General features: G+C 60.1%; 2 protein-coding genes across 2 annotated transcripts; both read right to left on the reverse strand.

Annotated features, from left to right (window-relative positions):
- Nucleotides 1-387: 387 nt before the first annotated feature.
- UBE2S (ubiquitin conjugating enzyme E2 S) lies at nt 388-9,139 on the reverse strand. The gene is made up of 4 exons (XM_075016406.1): nt 8,701-9,139; nt 5,075-5,222; nt 3,366-3,556; nt 388-687 (listed from the first exon to the last, which is right to left on the reverse strand). The coding sequence occupies exons 1-4, from the start codon at nt 8,701-8,703 to the stop codon at nt 388-390; spliced, it is 642 nt and encodes a 213-aa protein (XP_074872507.1). The 5' UTR covers nt 8,704-9,139.
- A 10,115-nt stretch (nt 9,140-19,254) lies between these two features.
- Nucleotides 19,255-25,482, reverse strand: SHISA7 (shisa family member 7). The gene is made up of 5 exons (XM_075017900.1): nt 24,917-25,482; nt 24,381-24,535; nt 20,813-20,878; nt 20,424-20,573; nt 19,255-19,838 (listed from the first exon to the last, which is right to left on the reverse strand). Exons 1-5 carry the CDS (start codon nt 25,480-25,482, stop codon nt 19,255-19,257), a joined length of 1,521 nt encoding a protein of 506 aa, XP_074874001.1.
- Between the last annotated feature and the right edge of the window lie 202 nt (nt 25,483-25,684).

The raw sequence follows: 25,684 nt of genomic DNA on the forward strand, positions 1-25,684 counted from the left end.
CACCAGAGGGAATTCAGACAGCAGGCCAAGGCTCTAACACTCAGAGCCATGCCTGCTGGGCTGGGGCAAGCTGCGCTCCCACCTCCCTGCATCAACAGGACAGCTCTGCCCTCTGGTGGCTCACTTTCCCCACATCCTTGGAACAGATCTCAGCCTGAGCAGCACCGAGTGCCCTGTCTGGGGGGAGAATAAATCATCTGTCACTAGAAAAAAAAAGTCCTTTAATAGATATTTTTATAACTTAAATAACTTAGATTGAAAAAAGGGTAAAATACCAAAGCGCCTTAACCAAAAGCTGGGAAAAGGGACATTTTATTAGACCCCCACCCGGATCCCCCTCCCCCCACCCACACCAGGTAGTCCATCAGCCCCACCAGCCCCCCGCCCCTAGAGCCGCCGCAGCGCCCGCTTTTTGTCCGTCTTCTTCTTGGCCAGTTGCTTCTTGTCCCTGTCACCGGCGTGCTTCTTGGCCAAGGGGCCCTCACCGCTGGCGCCCAGGAGGGTGGCGGAGGAGCAGGGGTCAGCTGGGTCCTTGCTGGCCCCCCGCAGGGTGGCAGGCTGGGCGTGGATCTCTGTCAGCAGGCGGGCCCGGGCAGCGTACTCCTCGTAGTTCTCCAGCAGAAGACGGCCTGCTTCCTCGTTCAGGGCCGACTCGGGGTTGGGATGGATCAGCAAGCACTTAATGGTCTGGGGGGAGTGGGGGGATTAACAGGAGAAGGGGCTGCCCACAGCTGTTCCCAAGAGAAGTTGCTGCTGGAGCTCCCATCAGTCCAGCCTCTCCTGCAGACAGCAACAGCTGGCAGGGCAGGACACCCCACTTGTCTTGTTACACGGCTGGGGACCCCTGAGCACCACAGCAGGACAAATCGCCTGTGGCACTCCACTGGCCTCCACCCCCAATCTAATCTTTCCAAGTGCCCAGAGATCTGGGGCACCCTCAGAAACCAGGCTCTGCAGCACCCCAAGAATGGAGGCAGGAGAAATTGAGGCTGCAACCCCACAACTCATCGATTTCACTTCCCAGTTAAGGGACCCTCCAGCAGAGAGCACAGGGATGGCACGAGAGGGGCAGCCAGCCAGGCCAGCGTGGGCAGGTCCAGTGGCCTGGCCCAATGTGGAGGGGCAGTGAGGGCTCAGCAGCGCTGAGCTGGATGGGTGCCCCATGTGTCAGGTGCTGTACATGTTCTGTCCCACCAAGCAGGTGAGAGGCTGAGCTTTGCTTAGTGCAACTCAGAAGTCCCCTCCATTTGCAGGTTCTGAAGGATCAGGCCATTGCCTCTTTGCCCTCAGATGCTTCCCACCCCATTTCCAGACCACCCAGCAAACCACCCCCATCCTCTCACTCACGCTAGGAACACGGCCTATGCCAGCAGCTCAGTGCCTCGCGACAGGCAGCAGCGGCAGCAGACCAGGGGCGTCCTCAGCCTGACTTGTGGGGTGCAGCCTCAGGCAGTGGGCTGGTGTGGAGCAGGTCCAGGGGCCCTGAGCGCCTCTCCGGATGAGCCTGACACCTGGTATTACTGCAGTTCCTGTTGCCCTGCCAACTGCTCCGGTGCCAAGATGCAGCTCTCTCGGGGGGGAGTGCAACAGCAAAGGGGGACAGGCAGGGCCCAGGACAGGGCTGCCAGAAGGGGACTGCAGGGGGCTTGTGCTATCCTTCCTCCCCTTCCTATACCACCTCCCCGCCCCAGCACTGCTGGTAAGTGGGAACTTCCCTGAGCAGCACCCGGCCTGCAGCCACATGCCGGCCCTTTGGCTACCAGGCACGAAACCAGCTGAGTTCCACAGCCGCCAGGGACCCAACCTCCCACCAGTCCTAACATGACCTGTGGGGGCAGCCTCCGGGAGCGTGAAACACACGGGCCATCTGCGTATGGGCCCTGATGGGCAGAGAACAGCCGCAGCCCAAGGCACCCTGGCCACCCCCCCATGATTGGGGCAGACTGCTGGGGGCAGCTTCAACCCCTCAAACACCTGACAGCTAAGCCCAGCCTGAAGCCCCCAGCAATCCCCACTGCTCAGACATGCCAGGTTTCCCACAGCCAGTCTTACTCTGCAGTACAAGGTCCCCTGGGGAACAGGGGCACCAGACCAAGCGGCTCACCAAGAGCCCCCGGAGCCGCTGCACAACACAGCTTTTTACTGGCACTGTTCTCACCAAAGCCCTAGCCAGTGTCTCCTGCCAGGGAGGGGAGCTATCCCACTGCCGAGGGGAAAGGGGCTCGGATTAGAGTTATGTCTACACTGCAGAGACTGGGCCAGCCGAGCTACAGCTGCCCGACCATGAAGCCTGGATGCAGCTGCAAGGAAGGTGTCCCCCAGCCCCAGGGTGTCCATCCATCTCTCCCATCGCCCTAGCAAGGTCTCCACTCCTTCACCAGCAGAGCTCCCCACCTGATCCATGGAGCCGAGGACCACACTTGGGAAGGCAGGCCGGACCTCGGTGCCACAGAAGAGCAGGCTGGGAGTTTGACCTCTGGAGACAGCAACTTCCCATGGGGGGGACTGAGGCCCCAGGCAGTGATGCTGTCTGAGTTCAGGGTCCTGGCAGGTGCACCGATACCAGGGGCCAGGGATTTGTGGAGTGCATCTCTACTCATTTCTGTAATCCCAGGCGCACAGGGAGACATGGCCCCACAGCTGGGCTCTGGATAACACTGACCACAACACCCCAGCCCACCCAGGACTAAGGTTTCAGACCCCACTGGCTAGAAGTCCACCCAGGGGGACAATGGGGTACAGGCACAGGGGCCCCCCAACTCCACTCTGCCTGTCACCTGGGGGATGGCCCACAGATGGCCCGAAGGAGCCACTGCCCCAGCCAAAAGCAAAGCTGCATGGTGGGGGTAGGGCATGGGACTCCCAGAGTTCCTGGCAGGTGGGAGGGGAGACCCTGCAATGAGGGAGCTGAAACATCTCCCAGTGGCTGCAGCAAGAGGGTCCCTTGAAGGTTTTCAAGCCTCCAGTGGCCCTCAGTGTTACCAGAGGTGTGAAATACCCAGGCAGGCAGCAGGACATTTGACCACCTGCACTGCTCAGTCACTGGAAGCCAAAGCCTCCTGGGGCCAGCATGCACGGGCACTGAGAGACAGACATCTGTCCTGGCAAATCAGCGCCAGCCCTGACCGCCTGGGAGAGCGCCCCCCGCTGGGCCCTCCAGCCCATTGCCTGGCAGATCAGCACCAGCCCTGACCGCCTGGGAGAGCGCCCCCCGCTGGGCCCTCCAGCCCACTGCCTGGCAGATCAGCGCCAGCCCTGACCGCCTGGGAGAGCGCCCCCCGCTGGGCCCTCCAGCCCACTGCCTGGCAGATCAGCACCAGCCCTGACCGCCTCTGAGAGTGCCCCCTATTGAGCCCCCCACTTACCAGCAGCACATGCTTAATGCCCAGCTCTGCCTTCCAGTCCTTCTTGAGGACGTTGACGCAAATCTCGCCGTTGGCGCCCACGTTGGGGTGGAAGATCTTGGTGAGGAAGTAGCCCTTGGGCGGGGCAGCTGGGAAGTCCTTGCCCAGGATGAGCTTCATGCGGAAAACGCCCCCAGCGTAGGGCGTCCCCTCTGCCAAGGGAGCAGAGTGAGTGAGATGGGACCTGACCCCACTCCCCAGACTCATCACCCTGGGGTGGGGGCCTGGCTATAGGCAGCACATGGGACTCAGGGGGCACAGGCTGTGGGGAGGGCTGTTATGAATGACCCCCACCACCCCCAGGAAGGCCCTGCTCTGTGCTGAGGGAGTCAGCCACCCCTGGAGCAGGGCATGGGGGACCCTCACTTGGCACAGCATGGACAAAAATCCGTACTCCTGTCTCCAAGTGACTCAAGTAGTAATTACTCCCCCCACAGCCCCTGCCCCGCCCCCCATTCCCAGGCACTGGGAGCCAGGAAATCAATCCCAAGGATCATCAGGAGCTCTTGGTTAGAGCCACTCTTCACAGGGATCAGAGCCACCTGCCGAGCCCCCAGTCCTGCTCCCTGGGGCACAGGGCCCTCTGCTGAGTCCCCCCTCATCCTCGCCCTGAAGCACAGTAGCCCCTAGCACTGCGCTTAGGTCAAAGGAGGAACTGCCTGGCTGACAGGAAATTTGTGGGGGTTTTTGTGACAGTCTCCTAATTTTAGGGCTGAAAGTAAATGAATGGTCTTAGTTCTACCTGATTAACAGTAGAACAGTTCCAGTGAGGTCTAGTAATTGGAGTTGAGTGAGGATTTATGCATCCTGCTTCCTATTCTCTCAAAATTCAGTGACACACCTTAGTGAGGCCACTTAAGTTGCCCCTGTTGACTACTAAAACACATGAGATTGGTAAATGTCCTCCACATATAGAATGGGAAGCGACCGTCCAGGAAGGAGCACTGTGGAAAGGGACTTAAGTGTCAGTGGACCACATGCTGTTGCCAAAAAAGCAAACCTGATTCTGAGATGTATTAACAGGAGTGTTGTGAGCAAGACATGGGAAGTCATCTTCTGCTCTGCTCTGCACTGGTTAGGCCTCAGCTGGAGTACTGTGTCCCATTCTGGGCACCACATTTCAAGAAAGAGGGGGAGAAATTGGAAAAGGTCCAGAGAAGAGCAACAAGAATGATTAAGGGTCAAGAGAACATGAGTGATGAGGGAAGACAAAACTGGGCTTGTTGAGTTTAGAAGAGAGAAGACAGAGGAAATGATAGTGGTTTTCAAGTACCTCAGAGTTACAAGACAGAGTGAGAAACATTCTCCTTGGCCTCTGAAGATAGGGCAGCAAACAACAGACTTAAACTGCAGCAAGGGAGGTTTAGGTTGGACATTAGGAAAAACTTCCTGTCAGGGGGTTAAACAGTGGAATAAATTACCTAGGGAGGTTGTGGAATCTCCATCGCTGGGGATATTTAAGAGCAGGTTAGACAGACACCTAGCAGGGGATGATCTAGGTGGTGTTTGGTCCTGCCAATTGGTCAGGGAACTGGACTTGATGACCTCTTGAGGTCCCTTCCAGTTCTAGTGTTCTATGATTCCTCTAGCCACAGGCAAAGGCAAGCTGGGTGGAGAGGGAAGGCTGAGGAAAGCCTCCCTGCCCCCTCATAGCCACACCTCCCACTCACCTGGTCCTTCAATGGTGACCTGGACATCTGTGATGTCCTCCTCATTGGGGAAGACCTTGATGCCCTCCGGAGGGTCGGATGTCAGGGTGGAGACCTCCTTGTAGACCAGCCGGATGACATGGGGTGGCAGGTTTTCCACGTTCGAGTTCTGTAGAGGGAGATGGATGGGGACGCGTCACAGGCCACGGGAGCTGGGCACCACCTGGGCCTGCAGCTATCCCTAGGGAGCAGCTCCCAGCACCAGCAGTAGCATGCTGGCCTGCTCCCCAGTTCTTCCTCCCTTCCCCCCTGGTGCCCTAGGGAGCTTAGCCAAAGCAGAAGCATTGGGAACCCCTGGCTCATCCTGGACTCAGCACCAACAGAGGAGAGCGAGCCCACAAACAACCCCCAACCTCCCCCTGCAGGGCCCAGCATTCTCACTGCCTGGTCCAAGCTCACACCCCTACAAGGTGTGATGTACAGTGCCGACTGGAGGCTCCACAATCGCCTACCCCATTGTCCTGGCCATGCCCCAGTGGGTGTCCCAGGGAAGCCCTGGTCACACCACATCCAAGTCACGGGACCTGGGAAGGGGAAGTGAGTGGCTCTAATGAAGATAAGTCCAGAAAGAAATTAAAGGGGAGGCTGCCCACGAGCTTCCAGCTGCACCGATCTCTCCCCGCATGTGCCAGTCACCCTGCCTGGTGACAGAGTGGCTTTATTGAGGGCACCCGGGGGCTGGTCGGTGGGGACCAGCTGGAACCCGCTGTCCCGTTTTCACCCCCCAGAAGTGGGGGAACAAAATCGCTACCTAGCTGCCCCCAGCCCAAAAGAGCTCTTCTGGTCACCCATCCCCCACAACTTCAGCCAGCAACAGCCTCCTCTTGCCTCTGCAGGCTCAGTAAGCTGCGGAGCATAACAGCACCCATTCAAAGAGGTTGACCAGCCAGAGACCAAGCCAAAGCCCCCCCCACCCTCCCTCCTGCCTTCTTTTCAGATGTACTAACGAGGATGAGTCCCCCGTGACGCTAGGAACACGGGACCCCAGGTAAGGTTTTTGCAGGGAGGGAGCCCCAGCTTTTGAAGGCCAAGCCGGGTCTCTGTACCTGCGGGGATCTCCCAGGGGAGGTGGATTTGGGTCTCGGGCAGGATCTGGGGAGCCCCAGAGCAACCCCCAGACCTAGGGGAAGGCAGCTCTCACATATCAGATGCATCTTTGCTGAAGAGACAGCAGGGTCTGCTGAGTACCAGCCCCAGCTGCCCTCAGAAATCTTTAGGGCCCATCCAGCATCGGGGGTTCAGGGTTACCCCCGAGGTCCCAGTTCTTGGTTCCCTGGGGATGACAGACTGAGGTACAGTAGCTCACGTCACGCCTGAGCGGACAGCCCTGCAGCAGAGGGGAATGATTCGCTGGAACTCCCGACTGGCACAGGAGAACCGTAGCCACTAACAGGCTCAGAGGGCCCCACCCCCAGTGTCTAGCCACATCAGTTTTACCCCACTCCTTTTTAAAACCAGCATGGGACATTGCACTGGCCTACAAAGAGGAGCCATCAGCAAGGGCATCCCAGGACAGAGGCACAGAAGCTGCTCCCTTGACCATACAAAGGAGCTACAAAGCCCGGAGGCTCAGGCTGAAGCAGAGCATGACCAAGGGCAGCCCTTGCCTGTAAACAGGACTTCCTGGCCCCACAGCAGCTCTAGGGCAGACCCTCAAGCCAAGAGCACAATTTCTCCACAAGCCAGCACACGCAGAGCCTGGCTCACTGGTTAACCCAGCGAAGCACAGAGGCCTGGCAGGTGCTAGGCCCTGCGGCTCGCAGAGCCGCTGGCATTTTGTGGCAGGCAACAGAAACAGTCCTGAGCTGAAGCTACATCACAGCTAGGCCACCCAAGCACGACAGACTACGGAGCTACGCTGAGCCAGTGCCATCAGTCCCTGGGATGCTGCTGCAAAGAAAGACATTTTCTTGAGAAGCTGCACGTGCTCTGCCTGGCTCTGCCCAGGGAAGAGATGATGCTGGAGCCACAGCTATGCAATTTTAGGAACAATGACCCTCCAGGGACCAGATTCACACCAGAGGATGGATCAAAATTTGGCCAGGGCTTTTCAGAAGCAGCCAGAAATGGAGAGGGGCCTGATTTGAACTCCCCATCCCCCAATGGGCTCTGGGGAGGAAAAAACATGCCACCCTAAAATAAGTGCTTTTGAAGAGTCCGGGCCATTGCTTGCAACAAGATCTGGGGGTGAAACGTGGGCTGGGGACCATCTCAACATTCAAGAGCAGAAAAGCAGGAAATGAGAGAACCCCTGGCATAGATGGGGTGTAAGACCCTTGGTACCCATGCTGGAATCTGACAGAGGGACCTCCAGTAAGCACAGGACAGCCACCAAAAACTTTTCTACCACATTTTCTCATACCATGCAAGATCAGCCAGAAAATCCACTAGCCCAACCACAAAGCTAACTAGCCAACCAACCAGCTGGGTTAGTGAAGTCATCACTCAGCTTCCCCACCTCCTCCAACACCCATGGTGAACATCACTCAAACTCTACACTCAAAAAATTATGTGCACAAGTTACTAGGGCAAGTCCCCAGGATTGCATGAGGCCTGCATAAGAAAATCAGCCATGCAAATCCCTCAGGTCCAAAAAGTTATAAATACAGAAAGTCTCTGGACGTGTGCAGAAGAAATTCATACATGCAGATCACTTTCTGACCAGTCCTTGCCAGAAAACCAGAAGAAAAGAGACATACATACATACCTGACACGCACTCAGATCCTCCTTACAACCAGCACCTAACACACAACTAAGCAAATCAGACTCCCAATGCAGCACCCAACCGAGAAGGGATTTTGAAAGAACACGTGGGTATCAAGTTGCCCAGGGGTTTAGCAAACCCTACAGAACTTGGGAGCAGTTTTTAGTATTGCTGATAATAAGGGAAGCAGCAAAAATTAGACCCACCTCTGATGAATGTCAGGCCTGATTAAACCTATGGCTTTTTTTTTTTTTTTTAAAAGGAAGCCCTTATTGATAGGCCAGACAAATGCTCATCCACTTTTCACCTCCTTCTACACCTTAAAAAAAAGCTGCTTAATAAATGAGGTGCCAAAATAAAAAATATTAAAGTAAACTCTCACCCCAAGTTTAAAGCCTACTGAATGCTCCATTATTAAATCAGCACCAGCTACAGCTTTTAAAGGACCAGAGGCTCCAACCTCGTAAGACTTTGCTCCATTAAAGGGCCTGTTTTTGTCTGTTCTTCCTAGGGTCCAGATGTTCCCCCCAAAGCATCTCAAGCAAATTGTGGCCCCTCCTGTCCCTAAACCATCGCTTTTGGCTAGTGACTCCCTGACTGCAGTTGGCCCGCTGGCCTAGACCCCCATATTTGAGCCTTGAAGGGCACATGCACCCTACCCCCAACTGCAAGCAGGCCCTATTAAAACCCCAACCAAAACAGCTGCCCTCATCCATAACGGAGCTGCCCACCCCATAGGAAGAGACTCTCAGCCCCACCCCACTGAACAGTCTCATGCAGCTGCCCCCTACAAAATGGGAGACATGCCCCTCCAAAATTGCAACCCCCGTAACCTGGTGGGGCCTTGGGAAAGCAGAGAACAAGGGAACAAGAACCACTCACCATGGCGGTGGGTCTGGCCTGAGGCTGGAAGATACCAGGTGCCCCCTACACAGGCAGGGCGTCCCCTAAACCTGGGGGGGGGGGTCCCCTTAGCCCTAATGGGATGGCCCAGTCCTATAGAGCTCACTCCTCTGCAGGGTGGGGAGAGGCAGGGTCTCCTCCCAGGCCCCCCTCTCCCCACCTTTGCCAATCAGGCCCCCGCCTCTGACTGACCCCCCCAATCTGGGTGGCCGGGGTCCCCCTTTCTTCCTTGTGCCTTCCCTTGCAGGGACTCCCCCACCACTGGCAGCTCTCCAATCGCCTCCCACCCTCACTAGAGCTGGGCTAGTGCCCAGCAAGGGACTTTATAGCCTTTGGCCCAGGCCGACCACGCCCCTTTCGAATCCCGGCCGCCCAATCAGGCCCGGTGGAACGGAGGGGTTGGCACCCCCTCCCTCTTGTCTTCCCCGGGAGGACGTTGACAACGAATGTCCGCGACGGCCAGGAGCCAATGGGAAAGCGAGAGAGGGGCGGGGCCAGCATCACGATTGGCGGGATTTGAATATGAACGCGTAGAGGCGGTGGATTCTGAGGTAGGAGGGAGGGGTGAAGAGGGAGCAGAGGGTTGTTTATCCCTAACGGTCGCGAAGAGGGGCGGGGCAGAGATTTGAAATACCAGATTGACGGCGGCTGAGCCAATAGGAACGGAAGAAAGTGAGCGGAAGGGGAGGGAAGGACACCACAGGCGATCTACTTCCCGCAAAGGGCCACGACCTTTGAAAAAAAGAAAAGCAGAGGGGGCGGGACTTCCTTTTATCATGATGCAAATGGCAGCCCTAACAGCCAATCAGAGATAAAGGAGCGATTCCTCCTCCCGCAGATGTAGCAGCCTTATAATTATTCATATAATATGCAAACATGGCCACAGCCAATCAGATCATGGTGTTGTTTCTGCGGGGAGGGGGAGAATTAGGGTCACAAAATAATTACACCCCCACTCCTAGGCCTGGGACATCAGGCTACAGGGCTCCTGCAACCCCTTCCCTGCCCCCCATCTGCCAGGTGGCCCTGTGTGTGTGTGTCATGGGCCTTATAGTGCTTTGGGTGCGGGAGATTCCCCTGTAGGGTAAGGGGAGGATGTGTGCCCTTGTTAGGCAGGTTTGGCCCTGATGTTGTGGGGCAGTGCTGGGGGTGGCCATGCCACCTTCTGTGAGAACAATAAAGACCAGGGCCTGGTATTCATGGTGCCGTGTAAAACACCTTCGGGCCTCCCTGGGCAGGCAGTGCAATGGCCACAGACCTGGCCACGTTTCCTGCTGGCTGACTCCATCCTGCTGGGCCGGTGCAGAGTCACTGCTGTCTTACACCCTGCTGTACCCAGCCCCTGTGCCCCACACTAGGGAGTCCCCATCCCAGTGCTGAGCAAGGGTCCCCCTATAACCAGCCCCTGCGCCCTGAGGGTTGCCAGCCATCCTGGTGTCCCCAGGAGTCTCCCAGAAGCGGGATCAATCTTCAGGAGGCTACAGAAGCCAACCTGGGTGATTTTAGGTGGCTAAAAGTCAGGTGGCACCACTGGGTTAAGGTAGGCTCACTGCCTGCCCTGGCCTTGCACAGTTACTAGAAAAAACTAGGCCCCTACACAGGGGGTCATGTGGCACCACGCACTGCACCCACTTTGAGTGCCACCTCAGCACCTCCCATTGGCCAGTAGCATGGCACCATGGCCAATGGGAGCGCAGAGTCACCTGCCCTCCCCACCACCTTTCATCTAGGGGCCAGATGTGCAGCCACTTCCAGAAGCCATGTGGAGCTGGATGAGGCAGGGAACCTACCTTAGCCATGCTCCCCTGCAAGCAAGTGCTGCCTGGCTGGGACCCATGCCCTTGTAGCTGCCCTGCACTCCAGTCCCCTGCCCTAGCCCTAAGCCCCCTCCTGCACCCTGACGCCTTTCCCCAGCCTGCACCCCATGCCCTCTTCTGCACCCACCCCCTGTCCCAGACTGCCCAGAGCCTCCTCCACATACTGACCCCCTTGGCCCAAGTCCTAGCTAGTGAAAGTGAGGGAGGGTGGGACAGAGCAAGAAACAGAGGCAGGGGGTATGGAGCGAGCAGGATGGGGCAGGGGCAGAACAAGGATGTTTGGGTTTGTGTGATTGGACGTTTGGCAACCTTATGTGCTCCACCCCAGAGGGGCTGCATCCTAGCACCATGGGAGACATCCCCATATACCCAGCCCCTGTGCGCCACCCCAGAGGGGCTGCATCCTAGCACCATGGGAGACATCCCCATATACCCAGCCCCTGTGCGCCACCCCAGAGGGGCTGCATCCCAGCTTTGAGTGGTCCCTGCATACCCAGCCCCTGCGTCCCACCCCAGAGAGGCTGCAGCCTCACGCAGTCGTACCCGCTGACAGCAAGGGGAGAACGTCACACCAGCAGCAGGAAACATCCGTTTATTCAAAACCCCCAAATTACACCAATTCCAGGGAACTTTATAACAACTTCATTTGTCCTTTAAATCCATATGGCGTCACCGGCCTAGGGTTGAGCCCAGAGTCCATCGAGATTTGTTCCACCCACTAGCGTGGGCACCTGATCTGATTGAGTCGCTAGCTAAGGAGTCTGATTATTATCCATAATTATTGGGTGGTTTTGGATTTGGTTTGAAATGGCGTTTTATGTGCCCTTGATTTGGGAGGGGTGCCTGCCGAGTTCTGTGCGATCCAGTGGCATATTTGTGGCTCGTGATATGGATCCCTGTGACCTGGGTGCGCGCGCGTGCGTGCATGTGTATGTGTGTGTACACTGCCCCCTGCTGGAGGGGATGAGCCTGTCCTGTGTGTGCACGCACATGTATTAGAACTAGAACTCACACCAGAGCCCAATGGGGCTCCCACCCCAATGCTGGCAGAGGGTAGGTGGACACAGAGGGTGACCTTAAGGCACATGAACCCCCTTGCAAGGCCTGGGGGAGATCAGGGCCTCCCCGCCCACCTGTCTCCCTGGGTTAGGAAGGGGTTCCCTCCTGGGGCAGGCTTCCCCCCAGCTGCCCACTATGGGGTGGCCCTGACCTACCTCTGAGTCAGCTGGTGCTGTGCACTGCAGGATATGGGATTGGCTGGGGCCAGGTACCAGCTAGAGGGCCCCGTGGGGCTGAGCTGGGACAGGGAGGGGGCTGCTTACCAGGCTAGATGGGCCATTTGCTCTCTAGGAGACGCTTTCTCCTGGCAGCCAGTGCAGGTTCTAATACCCCAGTGCAGAGCTGGGAGGTGCTGCAGGGAGCTGAGGGCTCTCTAGAGAATGCTCTGCTGCAGGGATGTGGGGAGCTTAGCAGGGGGGTTGTGCTGCAGAGAGTGGGGTGGGGGCCCAGCAGGGGGCGCTGGGCTGGAGAGAGGAGGGTGGGGGCCCAGCAGTGTGCAGGGAGCAGGGCAGGGGACCAGCCAGGGGCGCTGTGCCAGAGGGAGTGGGGTGGGGGCCCAGCAGGGGGTGCTGTGTGGGAGGGAGCAGGATGGGGGCCCAGCAGGGGGTGCCGTTCTCCAGGGAGCGGGGTGGGGGCCCAGCAGGGGGCGCTGTGCCAGAGGGAGAAGGAGGGGGGCCCAGCGGGGGACCATTCTCCTTTTGGTGTTCAGGGCACACCAGGAGCCACACCTCTGCTGAGAGCGTGTCGCTTTGTGGCAGAGGAAACAAGTTCCCGGTCCTCAGCAGGTGGTTACTGGGGCCCTTTCGCTGCTGGGGACAGCGGAATAAGCTGCTGCTGAGGCCCCTCCTGCTCTAGCCCTGATTTTCCCTGGTCTGGAATAACACGAGCCCATCTTAATGGTCACGGGACACGTTCCACACATTTTGGCCCAAGGGGGAGCTCTCCGCGGGGTTGCTCTGGTGCTATGTGGCACTGGCCACCCGCCTGCTGGCTTTTTCTGGGGACAGCCTGGAGGACGAGGCTAAATAATAGTGAACAAGTAGTGAATGGGAGTAGTGAATAGGATATGATTAGTAGTGAACAGGCACAGGGAAGAATGAATAACTAAGTAACAGTGAATGAGGACAGTGAGGAATGAATAGTAACTAACTAGTAGTGAACAGTGAACAGGGAGCAGTGAATGCAGACAGGAAGCAGTGAATGGTGACTCGCAGTGAACAGTGTACAGTGAATGGGGACAGGGAGCAGTGAATGGTGACTAGTAGTGAACAGTGCGCAGCGAACGGGGAAAAGGAGCAGTGAATGGTGACTAGTAGTGAACAGTGAGCAGTGAATGGGGACAGGGAGCAGGAAATGGTGACTAGTAGTGAGCAATGAACGGGGACAGGGTGCAGGGAATGGTGACTAGTAGTGACCAGTGCACAGTGAACGGGAACAGGGAGCAGTGAAGGAATGGTGACTAGTAGTGAACTGTGCGCAGTGAACAGGCACAGGGAGGAATGCACTGCAGATTACTTCTGAGATCCCAAGCTCGCCAGCAGCGCGCTGCTGAGCGGCTCCCAGCCTGCGATCGGCTGTGGGAGAATGACCGGAAACAAGCCAGGAAAGCTGCCAGCGAAGCCCCTTGGCTCTGTGCCGAGAACAGCCATTCCCTGGTGCTCAGGGCCCAACGCCCCCTGCCCTCATGCACAGCTGGGCATGGCCTCCATGTGCCTTGTCCCATCGGGCCAGGCGAGCTCTGGCACCAGGAGGCCCTGAGGGGCGTAGAGTCTTAGTCAGGCTCCCACCCCGAGCACAAGGGCTGGGGCCAACACGGCCGTCTGATCGCACAGAACTCTGCTGGGGGTGCCACCGTACCTGCCGGCCGGAGTCAGCACCGGCCGTGGGCAGGCCAGGCAGGGAGAGGCCGCCCTCCGGACGGAGCCTATGGCTTAACCCGTAGCGCCTGGGACGGGACTGCTCGGAACAGTCGCGGTTCTAAAAAGAGAAGACACCGGTTTAGTTTTTTCTATTAAAAAAATGCAAACCAAGACCCCGGGGGCTGAGGAACTGGCCGCTGGCGTCGTGCTAGGACTTCTCCAGGCCCCGGCAGGCGGGGTCCCGGCCAGGTGACGCAGGGGATGCAGGGGTGGCCCCCAGCAGGGTGCTGGGGCTCAGATGGGGGGCTGGGCGGGTTTGGAGGGCATGGGGAGTGGTGCTGAGCACAGGACGGGGATCAGCCCAGCGGGTGGGTTTCTGTCTCTGGGGGGCGCAGGCCCTTCGAGGGCGGGAGAGGTGCCGAGGTCTTGGCACAGAACACAGCCCGGCCGCACAGCTCGTGGGGCGGACCTGCTCCGTCACTCCTGCCTGGCCCCACCTGTGAGGGCCAACATGGCCGACACCGAGAGCCGGGCACAACCCAGGACATGCCGGCCGGCCCGCTCCCTCACCCACGTCCCCCAGAGATGCTCTTGTCGTGCGCAGCCACGTAGCTCCGCACACCTCTCGACTTCCCCCCCACCTCCTGCCTTCTCCCCACACCTCCACCCTCCTCCCAGCCTCTGCCTCCCCCCACACCTTCCCCCTGCACTGCCTACTGACCCTGATGCATTTCTCCCACAACCCCCGCTGACCCCCCCGTTCCTTACATACCAGCACCCTCCGCCCGATCTCCCCCCAGCCTCCTGCACCCGATTCCACTCTCCCCCCACCCCACGCTCACTCTGGCTTGCACCCCACAGCTGCCCCAGGAAGATGGCCTGAGTGGGGAGCCCTCTCCAGCCAGTCTCCCCACAGCTCAGCACCATCCTCCCAACACAGCCCCCACCAGGTCGGGGCTGGTCCTGACCCAGCTCAATGGCTCTTCATCTGGGAACCCAACCAGCCCCCAGGTCAACTATGGCTTATGCTTGGAGGCAGGGGACCAGTGGGGGGCCCCTCTCTGGGACCCCCACAGCAGTCTTCTATATGTGGCCCCCCAACCCCTTCCTGGGTCTGAGCTTGCTGGGAAGATCCAAGGTCCCTGGGATTATTTTGGGGGGTTGGCCCCAAATGGGGGACAAAGGGAAGGGCTGGTGGTGCCAATGGCTCCCCCTGCCCCCTGAAAGCCAAGATTGTGGGGGGCAGGGCAGCCGAGAACCAGAGGCATTGCCTCCTCCCTGGGTCCCCCAGCGGGGGAAAGATTTGCATTGAGATGCTTTGAAACAACAATAACAACTACGAGCCCCCCCCAACCTGCCCCCCCAACACAAAAATACCACGGGGCTGGTGCCCCACGTGGGTGAGGAAGAGGAGACATTAGCCCTTAATTCGAGTTCAGCGGGGGAGGGGGTGTCTGGGGAGAGGATGAGGGGGGCTCGAGAAGGAATGGGGGGGCTTGTGCCCCAGACTGATTCCCCTACAAAGCTGAAGCCTGTAGGGGTGCTGAGAGGGCCCCCAGATCCTCTGACTCACCCAGATGCTGTACAGAGCGTGCTCCGCTAGTTTTGGGGTGCAGTGTTGTGCCAGGGGGAAAGGGAAATGGCTTGTGCTGCCATCACCAGAGCTGGGGGGCAGAAATCCCCTGAGTTCCCCCACGACTCCCTACCCCCAGCCTTGGCATACACTCAGGCCCCTTAGGACTGCTTTGGCGGAGTGCAGGCCTCCTCCCCGTGTCCACAAGGTGGGGGGTAGGGGGATGCTGCCACCGCCCCTGGCATTAGGGGCATGTTGGGACCCCCAGTGCTGTAGCTGTTCCCAGCCCCCTGGCCCCAGAGGGGGCAGGTCAGGAGGCAGGACCAGGTGCCATCTATCACAGCTGTTCTCCACCCCATAGCACCAGGGAAGTCAACAGGGCAGAGCTGTGAGCACAACGCTCACCCAAAGATCCTGAGAAGGGGAGGGCGCATAAATGGAGATGGGGTGGAGGGCTTAGAGGCTGAGGCTACCTATGTGGACATGAAAGCTTAGTGCTTAGCTGCCCCTGAATGATCAGGTGCAGGGAGGAGAGAATCACCCTCAGAAGGGGACCCTAAAAACATCAATTCCTAAACACCCACTTTCGAGCAAGGCCTGCAGCCCACTTCGTCAGGGTGACCCCGTCTGAATGCCAGTGCCGTGACTTCCAGAGGGGGCCGGATGCCCTTCCAGGGCCCTGTCCTCAGAGGAATATTCTGAAGCTCGTTGGGCAGGGATGGGGGGCAGGAGGCCTTGGCCAGAAATCAAGAGGAACGAGTCTGGGGGACTCACTGCCACTGGAAGTCGCCGAGGCCAAGAATTTAGAGTGCTTCAAAAGGGGACTGGACCAGCCAGCATCATGCTAGGGGCCAGACCACTGGTCCCAGCACTCCCAACTTGCTCTACAGGGAATGGGAGTAGCCAGTGGGGTCATCATTAACGCTGGCACCAGCAGAGGACAGGGGATCAACATTGTCTTGGGGAATGGAACCCAGGAGACCTGATGCTTCGGTCCTGGCTCTGACCGCCTTCCCCTACAGCATCTGCTGCTGGTCACGGACCAGTCAGGCCTATCACTCAGCTCTGGTCCATTCTCTCTGTTGCTGTGATTTCTGAATGCCGTTGCAAAGCAGTCTCAATTTCCTGGCAGTGCTGAGCTCCCACCTCTCTGAAAATCACCCCAAAAACTGAAGTGCCCCCTCAGCCCAGCAGCTAAGGACTGACTGGACCAGATCAATGGACAGGCCCATCTACCCTGGCACCCCGTCTCCTCCAGTGGCCCCCACAGATTTGCTTCACAGGAAGGGGCCAGACATCCCCTGATGGGAGAACTCGCCCGGGGGTGCGGCTGAAATGATTTCAGGGCCGGGTTTAGAAGCCTGGCAGAAGAGATTTGCCATAAAGGGCACAGCTGGACAGCCAGGAGTCACAGCTGTCTAACTTCCTGCCCCTCTGGCTAACAGCCAAGCAATAAAGCCACTCCCGGCCTCCCAGGCAGCCCCCTGATGTCAGGAGCCCACCTGGCGATAAGGCTTTCATTTACCTGCTCCACAGTCCCTTTAAAAACCTGGAGGCCGGACCTGCCAGACCAGAAGCCATGCCAAAGCCCTCTGGAGAAGAATGGGATTGTGTAGCGCCAGGACTAGTGGTCCAGAGCCGATACACTGCTGGCCGGGGTGTAGCCACGCAAGGCGGAGGGAGCCCAGCCAGTTAGCCTGGCTTCCAGTTGGTTTTGATATGTTTATTTTGAGGGAGACGAAGCAGCAGAAATGTAGCACTTGAAATGACCCACTTCTTCAGGTCCGTCCCATGAAAGCTCATCGCCAAATATATCATTTTGTTAGTCTTTCAAGTGCTACATTTCTGCTGCTTTGTTTTGTCGGGGTACAGACTGACACGGCCACCTCTCTGTTATTTTGATGGAGGTCTCTGTCGGGGGCGAGATTGTGTCTGGCAGTGCCTGGTGCGATGGGGCCCTGATCACAGCAAGTGGATCTGGGCAGTGCCTGGCTGTACCACGTAGTGCATATAATCAGCCATGGCCTGGTCCTGGTCCTGGTCCCTTTCAGCATGGAAGGGGAGAAGGTTTTGGTGGCAGGCGAGCAGGGCCTGACGCGCAGAGGACGAAGAGATGGAAAGGTTCGAGACCCGTTAGAACTCTACTGGGTGATGACCTCTAAGCTCCGGGGCCAGACAAGCGGCCTGCGAAGGATGGAAGGGAACGAAAGAGAAAGGCATGAGAAGACCTGGTCTGTCCCCCCCGCCGGCGTGAGGGTGACCCACGCTCTTGGAGAGAGAGGGGGGCAGGTTTCAAAAGAGCTGAGACTGTTCAAACTACATTCACGTGTGCTGGAGGGGTGGGGGCTGGCGCTCCCCGGCCCCATGGCAGTGCAGGGGGTGGAAATCCAAAGCACTGGAAGAGAGAAACCAGAGAGTGCTATATAAAGATATGTACATGGGGGGCAGCGGTGGGGTGGGATGGGGGGTAGATGCGCTTCCAGCCCCGGCTGTGAGATCCAGGGGTGGGGGGCCGTGCGCTGGGGCCACCGCTCACTCCCACCCCAGCACTGGAGGACGTCCGGCCTGCTGGGGGGGAGCAGTGATGTCATCGGAAGGCACCATGGCATCCCCGTCAAACGGACAGCGATGGGGCCGGCGGTTGTGACGTCACAGGGCAGCGCTGAGTCCCAAAAGGCGGGCCATGCCCCTGGCCGTGATGGCATCAAAAAGTGGCCCCGTGTCCGCCACTGTGATGTCATAAAAAGGGGACTGGGTCCACAGTGGTGACGTCATCAGAAAGTGGATGGGGCCCACGGCACTGACGTCATCTAAGATGGACAAGGCCCCCAGTATGGATGTCATCAAAAAAACCAAGCCAGGTCCACAGAGCTGACATCACCGAATATCAACAGCGCTGACCTTACAGAGCACTGCTGGTCAACAGAGGCCAACAACCTGGACACCAACAGTCATGGACCAAGCCCACCATGCTCATGTCATCGAAAGTTGACAGCCCCAACAGTCTTGATTGGATGTTGATGTGGCTGCCAGAGCTGACATCGTGAAGGATTGTCCAGGCTTGGCAGTGCCGGGCCTCCTGAACATGACATCATGAGTGACACAACACCCCCTGAATGGGTGTTGTCATTAGAGATTGAGCTGCTGGCCAATGCTAATACCAAAGGGCAGATGTCCAGCACAATGGTGTCAGCCATGCTTGACAACTCCACTGTGTTGAGACCATCAAGTGGGGATGGCAATGACCTCGTCAGATGTCGAGTAGGCCTGCAGCACCCGCATAATTAATCACTGCCAAGGTCCACAGTGTTGATGTCACCAGATGGGGAGGGCACTGATGACAGGGGGGTTCAGAGCCCTCTAGGCATCCTCAAATGTTGACCCACAGTGTTTACATCATCACAGGTTGACAAGCTCAATGGCACTGACTTCATCAAACGTAGACAAAGGCCACAGTGCAGATGTCATCGCAGAGGGCCAGTGCAGATATCATCATCACAATCATCAAAAGTCCACAGGACGGATGGTCCTGATGGAAATCAGACGTCGATGAAACCACAGCACTGACCCAATTGTCCTAACATCAGCAGCCGGGCCCCCAGCGTTGACGTCATCCCAGGTGGATAGGCCCGATGCAATTTGACATCATCAAACAAGGGTGGGCTCAAAGCAATCGTGACACCGTCCCACATCAGTGGAGCCCCAGATGCTGATGTCATCCAATGGGGACGGACCCGACACAAACTGGACATCAAACGTTGGCAGGGCCCGCGATACTGATGTCACCCCACAAGAACGGGCTTGAGGCAACCTTGACATCAGCAGAAATTGAGAAGGCCAGCACAGAGGTCGTCCATCGTGGAGCAGCTCAAAACAATCTCAACGTCATCAAAAAGTCGCCAAAGCCCGGGATACCGACATCCTCTCATGTGGGCAGAGACGAGGCAATTTTGACACCACTTGAGATCGACGGACTCCAAGGGGCTGATGCCATCCTGCGTGGACGGGTTCAACGCGATCCTGACATCATCAAAAGTGGACAGGGCCCACGGTGCTGAGGTCCTCAAAGGCAGATGCCATCAAAGGCTTCCAAGTTGCCCGGCCACTTTGGTGGGCAGAGGACAGGCTGCCTGGTCTGGGAATCAGATGGGAAGGATGGGGTTGACACACAACATGAGGAAGAGAGCTATGGCCTTGGAATGTTGAGTCCGCCTGAGCCAGGCCTTCACACGGTGACCTCGTTCTTGCTGCCGGTGCGGAGGTGCTGGCTGGGGTGGTGCCCGGGGATGAACTGCAGCTGCTCAATGGTGCTCTGGCGGCGGGCGCCGAAGCCCTGGCGCCGGCTGACTGTGTGGTTGCTGCCCACCTCCCAGGCGGCCTGGGAGGAGTTGGCAGAGGGGGGGTGGGAGTTCATCTTGAGCCCCTGGTGGCGGTCGAGCAGCGGGGTGCCGGCGGCACAGATGTTGGTCTGGGACAGGGCCTTCTGGTGGCCCAGCCGCAGCTCCTGGAAGGGCCCCGTGCCCTGGTGCAGGCGCTCGGGTGAGAGCAAGGGCTCCTGGGAGTGCAGGGCCTCGCGGGAGAGCAGCCGCTCGTGGGAGACGACCCGCTCCCGGGGGCTGGTGCACTCGTAGGGGTTGGTGCGGTACCCGTCCGAGAGGATGTGCTCCTGGGACATCACCCGCCGCGGGTGCTGGGCCATCTCGCCATAGCGCTCATAGTTCATCTTCATGGCGTGCAGGGGCAGCGTGCCCCTCGTCAGCTCGGCCAGGTGCCGCCGCTTCAGGTACAGCTCGTCCATGTCCTTCTCCGCTGGGGGCGGGGCAAAGGTAGCAGTGGAGGTGCAGCGGGGGATGGGACGGGGGGGCAAAGGCAGAGGGGTGGGATGCCCAGACAGACAGGCCGACAGACAGAGGTGCGGGGGGCAGAGGGACGGGGCAGGGGGCAGACAGGAGATAACAGACAACGTGAGAAACTCTCCTTTGCAGGGTCACAGGCTCCATGGCCGGACCGGTCAGCTGTGGTTGAATCCATTTCACACATGGGCCACCAAAGAGCTCCGGGAACAGCCTGTGGCCCCTGGAGAGCACAGGCCTTGGCCTGGGGCCAAGGGGGAGCCAGCACCCCCCTAGAGGGGACAGGCCTTGGCCTGGGACCAAAGTGGGAGCCAGCACCCCCTGGAGGGAACAGGCTCTGCCCCATTCCCTGCCCCCTGAGCCAGCTAAGCCCTGCGCTGGGGCCAAGTGGGAGCCAGCGCCCCCCTGGAGGGGACAGGCCCCTGCCCCATTTCCCCCCCCGAAGCCAGTCCTGGCCCCCAGGCAAGTCCCAGAGGCTGGTGGCAGCCATGAGGTCAGGCTGTGAGCACCCCCGCTCCCCTCGGCAGGGCCCCCGGCTCACCCAGCCTCTTGAGCGAGGAGTAGCGGCTGAGCTCCGACTTGACGGCCGACTCGTAGGACGGGGGCAGGTGCGAGAGGTTGTGGAAGGAGCGGGAGCAGGTGAGCGAGTTGTACTTCAGGCCGGAGGTCGGGGTGTGATGCACTCGCCAGTCTGCAGGGGGGAGGGACAGGAAGTGTCGGGGACACCATTTGTGGGGAGCGGGGGGCGGGGACGGATGGATGGATGGACGGGGAGACCCGGAGCGGGGGGCGGGGAGGGATGATGTTTGAGATGAAATCCGTCTGGAGGCTCTGGGGATGCTCAGGTGAGCACAGGGTACCCCCCCGGCCCCCAGCACTGGGTCCTGAGCCCCCCCCCCCTCACCGGCCTGGCCCCCGGCCCCCACCTACCCAGCGTGGCGGCATGGTGCTTCGGGCTGCTCACATTGAGGTGCACGTAGTTGTGGTGCAGGGTGTCTGAAAAGCAAAGTGGGGTCTGATGAGGGCAGAGACCAGCCACCCCATTGCCCCAGCCCCACACAGACAGGATCCCATTGCCCCAGCCCCACAAGGACTGGCCTGGGGCTCTCTGTTGTTAACCACTTTAAGGTAAGGTGTGAGGTTGGACACCTCTGGGGCCTGCAGGAAAGTGAGGGGGCAGGAGTGGGATGGAGGGAGAGAGGGATGGGGCGATGTGGGGTGTAGGGGAGGGAGGGACAGAGAGATCACTGGCATATGGAGTGCAAGGGAAGGAGGGAGAGATTGGGGTATAGGCGACAGAAGGGTGGGGGTTCAGGGGAGGGATGGAGGGGTGTGGGGAGTACAGGGGAGGGAGGGACTGAGTAGCTGTGGGGTGGAGGAAAGGGAAGGATGGAGGGATTGGGCAGATGGGGGTGCAAGGGAGGGAGGAATCGGTGTGGGGTGCAGGGGAAGTATGGGGGATTGGGGTGTGGGGTGCGGGGAAGGAGGGATTTATACTCTGGAATCCAGCAGTAAAGAAACCTTTGATTCCCCAAACAGCCACTAGGTGTCACCCGGGTCTCTCCTCAAGCTGCCCAGCTCGGGGCACAGCCCGTCCAGCATCGGGTCTCCTGGGCTCTCCCCCAGCTCGGGCAGGGAGGGGGGGTGACAAACGCCCAGGGCTATGGGTAGGGGGCAGCAAAGGGGGAATCTGCACCCCCACAATATTCAGTGGGCCCCAGTTCACAGGCATGGGAGATGGGGACAAGACCAGGGCAAGTGGACAGCCAGTGCCTCCAAAACACCCACTTGGTCCCCCATTAATGGGGCCCTTGAGAGACGGCACAGCGTTCAGTCACCCCGGGCTCTGCACACCAGACAGCTGCAGCCCCTGCATTCCCAGCCGCAGGCCCCCCTGGCACTTCCTGCCTCAGTTTCCCCTTCTGTGCCCTGGGTGTGTCAGGAGATGAGGGGGAGGAGCCCAGGGGCTAGAGGAGTGTCACAGGCAGCTAGGCGTGACTACGATTTCAGGCTCTCGCATGACCCAGGGGGTGGCCCAGCAACCTCTGAGCTCAGCCCAGCCGGAGATACATGCCCCCAGCGTCGCTTCCCAAATGCAGCCACCTCTGGGGTGCAGCCACCATGTAATGGCAGCACAAGGCACCTGCTTGGGCCAGCGAGTGAAGGGGGATCCTGCAAGGGGTGAGGTGAGACAGGATGGAGCTAGATTGACAGCCCTGCCCGTCTCCCTCCAACTCATGCCCCCTGCCCACCCCCCGGGGATGCTAGGACCCCACAGCAATCCACCTGCCCACCTGTACTCCCTTCACTCCCCCAGCTGCTGGGCCCCCTCCCTGATCCCCCTCCGGCCTGCACTGCCGTTGCCACCCCCCAACGGTGGCTTTTCCCATCCCCGACTATAGGTCCCCTCCCCCAAGACCCCATAACCCCCTTCAACGGGACGTGCCTCAAGGCAGATTGCCGATCCCCTGGGGGGAGATAATGACTCAGTCCCCCCGGCAGCCCCGCCATGAGTGCTCTGCCAGCACAGACACCCCGACAGTCAGCTCCGGTTGCCATGGCAAGCCATGATCTCCCACCATGCCCTGCACCACATCGCCTGCGCCTGAGCCCCAAACCGCAGGCTGCACATCACAGCATTTCCCAAGTACATGGAGGTAGAGGGGCTGGCTCCGGGGCAGGGAATGGGGCAGGGCCTGTCCCCTCCAGGGGGCACTAATCCCAGGCCAGCCATTCCCAGGCCTGTTTAATAGCTCCAGGCCTGACATGAGTTTGTTTGGCCTCTGTCCATCCACCTGCATCCCGAGGGGCCCTGGTGGAGGGAAAGGCTGGGCTGACCAGCCCCCAGATAGGGTGATCCCAGTCCCCTGGGAATGGGGCTCCTTGACTGTAGGGGAGGACTGAGCATTTGGGAGTGGCTGCATGGAGGGGTGAGGCTCTGGGCCCCATAATCCACCCCAAACCCCTTCATCACTGCCCTGGGATACTGGCCCCTGCAGCTGCCTCTGCTGGGAGCCCCCTGGTCCCACCCTCTTCACTGCTCCCTCACGATCAGACTCATGGGCTAATCTACCCCAATATCCCGCCCCTCCCTGCCCCCCAGATTACACCCACAGGCCCATGTATCCCAATATCCTGCCCCCTTTCTGCCCCCTGACTAGACCCATGGATCTATGTATCCTGATATCCCATCCCCTCCCTGTCCCCCCAGATTAGACCCAAGGGCCCAGGAACCCCAATATTCTGTCCCCCTGCTCCTCGATCAGACCCATGGGCCCATGGACCCTGATGTCCCGCCTCCTACCTGCCCCCGAGATCAGACCCAGGAGTCACATAGGCTGCTCTCTCTGGAACATGCATTTCCTGAGTGGTGAACTCAACCAGACTCAACACCCAGCTTCCCTGCAGGCTGCTCAGACAACACCTCCCTGCCCCCATGTTCAGCGGTCAGAGGAGGTGGGGCTCAGACAGGGGGTGACAGCCAAGGGTGTACCCCACGGGCTGCTAGCCACGCCCCTGGGCATGGCCAGGCTTCCCCATGGAAGGCAGCAAGGCAGGGGAGGGCACTCAGTGAGTAAAGAGCCTGCAGAGCAGGGGGGGGGGGCACCAGGATCACTGCATGCTGGGGCCCCCCAAGGAAATTGCATGACCCTCCCCCACAATGCAGTCCAGTGTTCTTGGAGAAACACCCCCACCCCTCTCCCTGCAGCCCAGCACCCCCTGCTGGGCTCCCACCCCTCTGCCTACCATCCAGCGCCCCTGCTGGGCCCCCACCCCTCTCCCTACCATCCAGCACCCCCTGCTGGGCTCCCACCCCTCTCCCTACCATCCAGCGCCCCTGCTGGGCCCCCACCCATCTCCCTCCCTCCCAGCGCCCCCTGCTGAGTTCCCACCCATCTCCCTTCCTCCCAGTGCCCCCTGCTGGGCCCCCACCCCTCTCCCTACCATCCAGCGCCCCTGCTGGGCCCCCACCCATCTCCCTCCCTCCCAGCGCCCCCTGCTGAGTTCCCACCCATCTCCCTTCCGCCCAGCGCCCCCTGCTGGGCCCCCACCCCTCTCCCTACCATCCAGCGCCCCCTGCTGGGCCCCCACCCACCTCCCTTCCGCCCAGCGCCCCCTGCTGGGCCCCCACCCCTCTCCCTACCATCCAGCGCCCCTGCTGGGCTCCCACCCCTCTCCCTACCATCCAGTGCCCCCGCTGGGCCCCCACCCATCTCCCTTCTGCCCAGCACCCCCTGCTGGGCCCCCACCCTTCTCCCTTCTGCCCAGTGCCCCCTGCTGGGCCCCCACCCTTCTCCCTACCATCCAGCGCCCCCGCTGGGCCCCCACCCATCTCCCTTCTGCCCAGCACCCCCTGCTGGGCCCCCACCCTTCTCCCTACCATCCAGCGCCCCTGCTGGGCCCCCACCCTTCTCCCTTCCGCCCAGCGCCCCCTGCTGGCCCCTCCCCACTCCCTGCAGCCCAGCGCCCCCTGCTGGCCCCAGCACTGCTGTGCTACCGTGGTTGCTCTGGCAGGGTTTGATGGTGTTGTAGAGGTTCTTCGGGGGCCGGGCCGGGCCGTTGTCCTGGGACACTGAGTTGAGGGTGGTGCTGTTGCTGCGCTCTGAGCGTGAGCTGGTCCCAGCCTGGTGCCTGAGAATGTCAACCAGAGCCCTGGGGGTGGGGGGGGCAGCACCTGTCAGACACCCAGAGGTGACACAGCTCCCCCAGCCAGAGCCCCCCCACCCCTCCGCCAGCCAGTGGGGCTGTGTCACCCAGCCTCAGCACGAGGGGTCTGTGGGCTCAGACCTTGGGCCTGTGCTGCCCGGCCTCCCCTTTGGGTGCCTCCCACTCTCCTGTCCCCACCCCACCCCACTGCCAGGCCCCACACCCAGCACCGCTCTCTGCCCTGCTGCCTCCCCATGGCCCCCTCCCTCTGGTCCCCAAACCCCCCCATGGCCCCCGATTCTCCATCCCACACGTTTCCCTGGCCCCCCAGACTCCCCTTCCCCCGGCCCCCACTCCCCCTTCCCTGCCCCAGCCGCGCCCCCTGACCTGGGCATGTTGATCTCCCGTCCCTGGGGCCGGCGGGATGCCTTGCCGAAGGCCACCTTGATGCCCAGCCCCACAGCCAGGGTGAAGCTGATGACGCCGCAGACGACGTAGACGGTGCTGTTGGTTTGCTGCCGGGCAGCCTCAGAGTTCCCCGGCCCTCGGCCCCCTGGCCCAGCCGTGCTGCTGGCCTGGGTGTGGGCCCAGAAGGGGGTCTCCACGTTGGTGCAGCGGCCCTGCTCCAGCCGCATGGCCCGGTGGTCGCAGCAGAAGCGGTAGTGGCAGGTGCCGCAGCAGAAGCGGTAGCCGCCCGTGGTGCAGTTGAAGGCGTCGTCATACTGGCCCATGACGTCATAGTAGCCCAGGCAGGTCTCGGCTGCCCTGCCCCCCCCGCCCCCGCCCCCTGCCCCCGTGCCGTTGACCCCCGCCAGCCGCTTGAGGTGGGCCAGCAGACTGGGCAGTGCCCGGGTGTGGTTGGCAGGGCGTGGGGCTTGGAGCACCGCCAGGGCGGGCTGGCAGCTCAGGGCCTCCAGGGTGGCGCAGAGGAGGACAGTCAGCAGGTGGTACATGGTCTGTGTGGGGAGCGGGGTGGGGGGATATGCTGGGAAATGGGGCCAGGGAGCAGCCCTGGGGTGTGGGGAGGATGGAGGGGTGTGGAGGGGCCCCAGAAGATGGCCCTAAATGAGGAGGGAGATGGGGGGCATCTGAGGGCACAGAGATGTGTGGGGCTGGGTGCGGGGGGAAGATGGCAGATGCAGAGGGGCACCAGGA

Source organism: Carettochelys insculpta, chromosome 22 (assembly GCF_033958435.1).
Source record: "Carettochelys insculpta isolate YL-2023 chromosome 22, ASM3395843v1, whole genome shotgun sequence".
Lineage (NCBI taxonomy): Eukaryota > Metazoa > Chordata > Testudines > Carettochelyidae > Carettochelys > Carettochelys insculpta.

Coding starts and splice junctions, on each gene's coding strand:
- SHISA7 (XM_075017900.1), bottom strand. CDS start 25,482: ATGTACCACCTGCTGACTGTCCTCCTCTGCGCCACCCTGGAGGCCCTG. Junction 20,879..24,380: donor ACCCTGCCAGAGCAACCACG/GTAGCACAGCAG, acceptor TTTGCTTTTCAG/ACACCCTGCACCACAACTAC. Junction 20,574..20,812: donor GCACCATGCCGCCACGCTGG/GTAGGTGGGGGC, acceptor TCCCCCCTGCAG/ACTGGCGAGTGCATCACACC.
- UBE2S (XM_075016406.1), bottom strand. Junction 3,557..5,074: donor GGTCACCATTGAAGGACCAG/GTGAGTGGGAGG, acceptor CTCCCTTGGCAG/AGGGGACGCCCTACGCTGGG. Junction 688..3,365: donor GCATTAAGCATGTGCTGCTG/GTAAGTGGGGGG, acceptor CACTCCCCCCAG/ACCATTAAGTGCTTGCTGAT.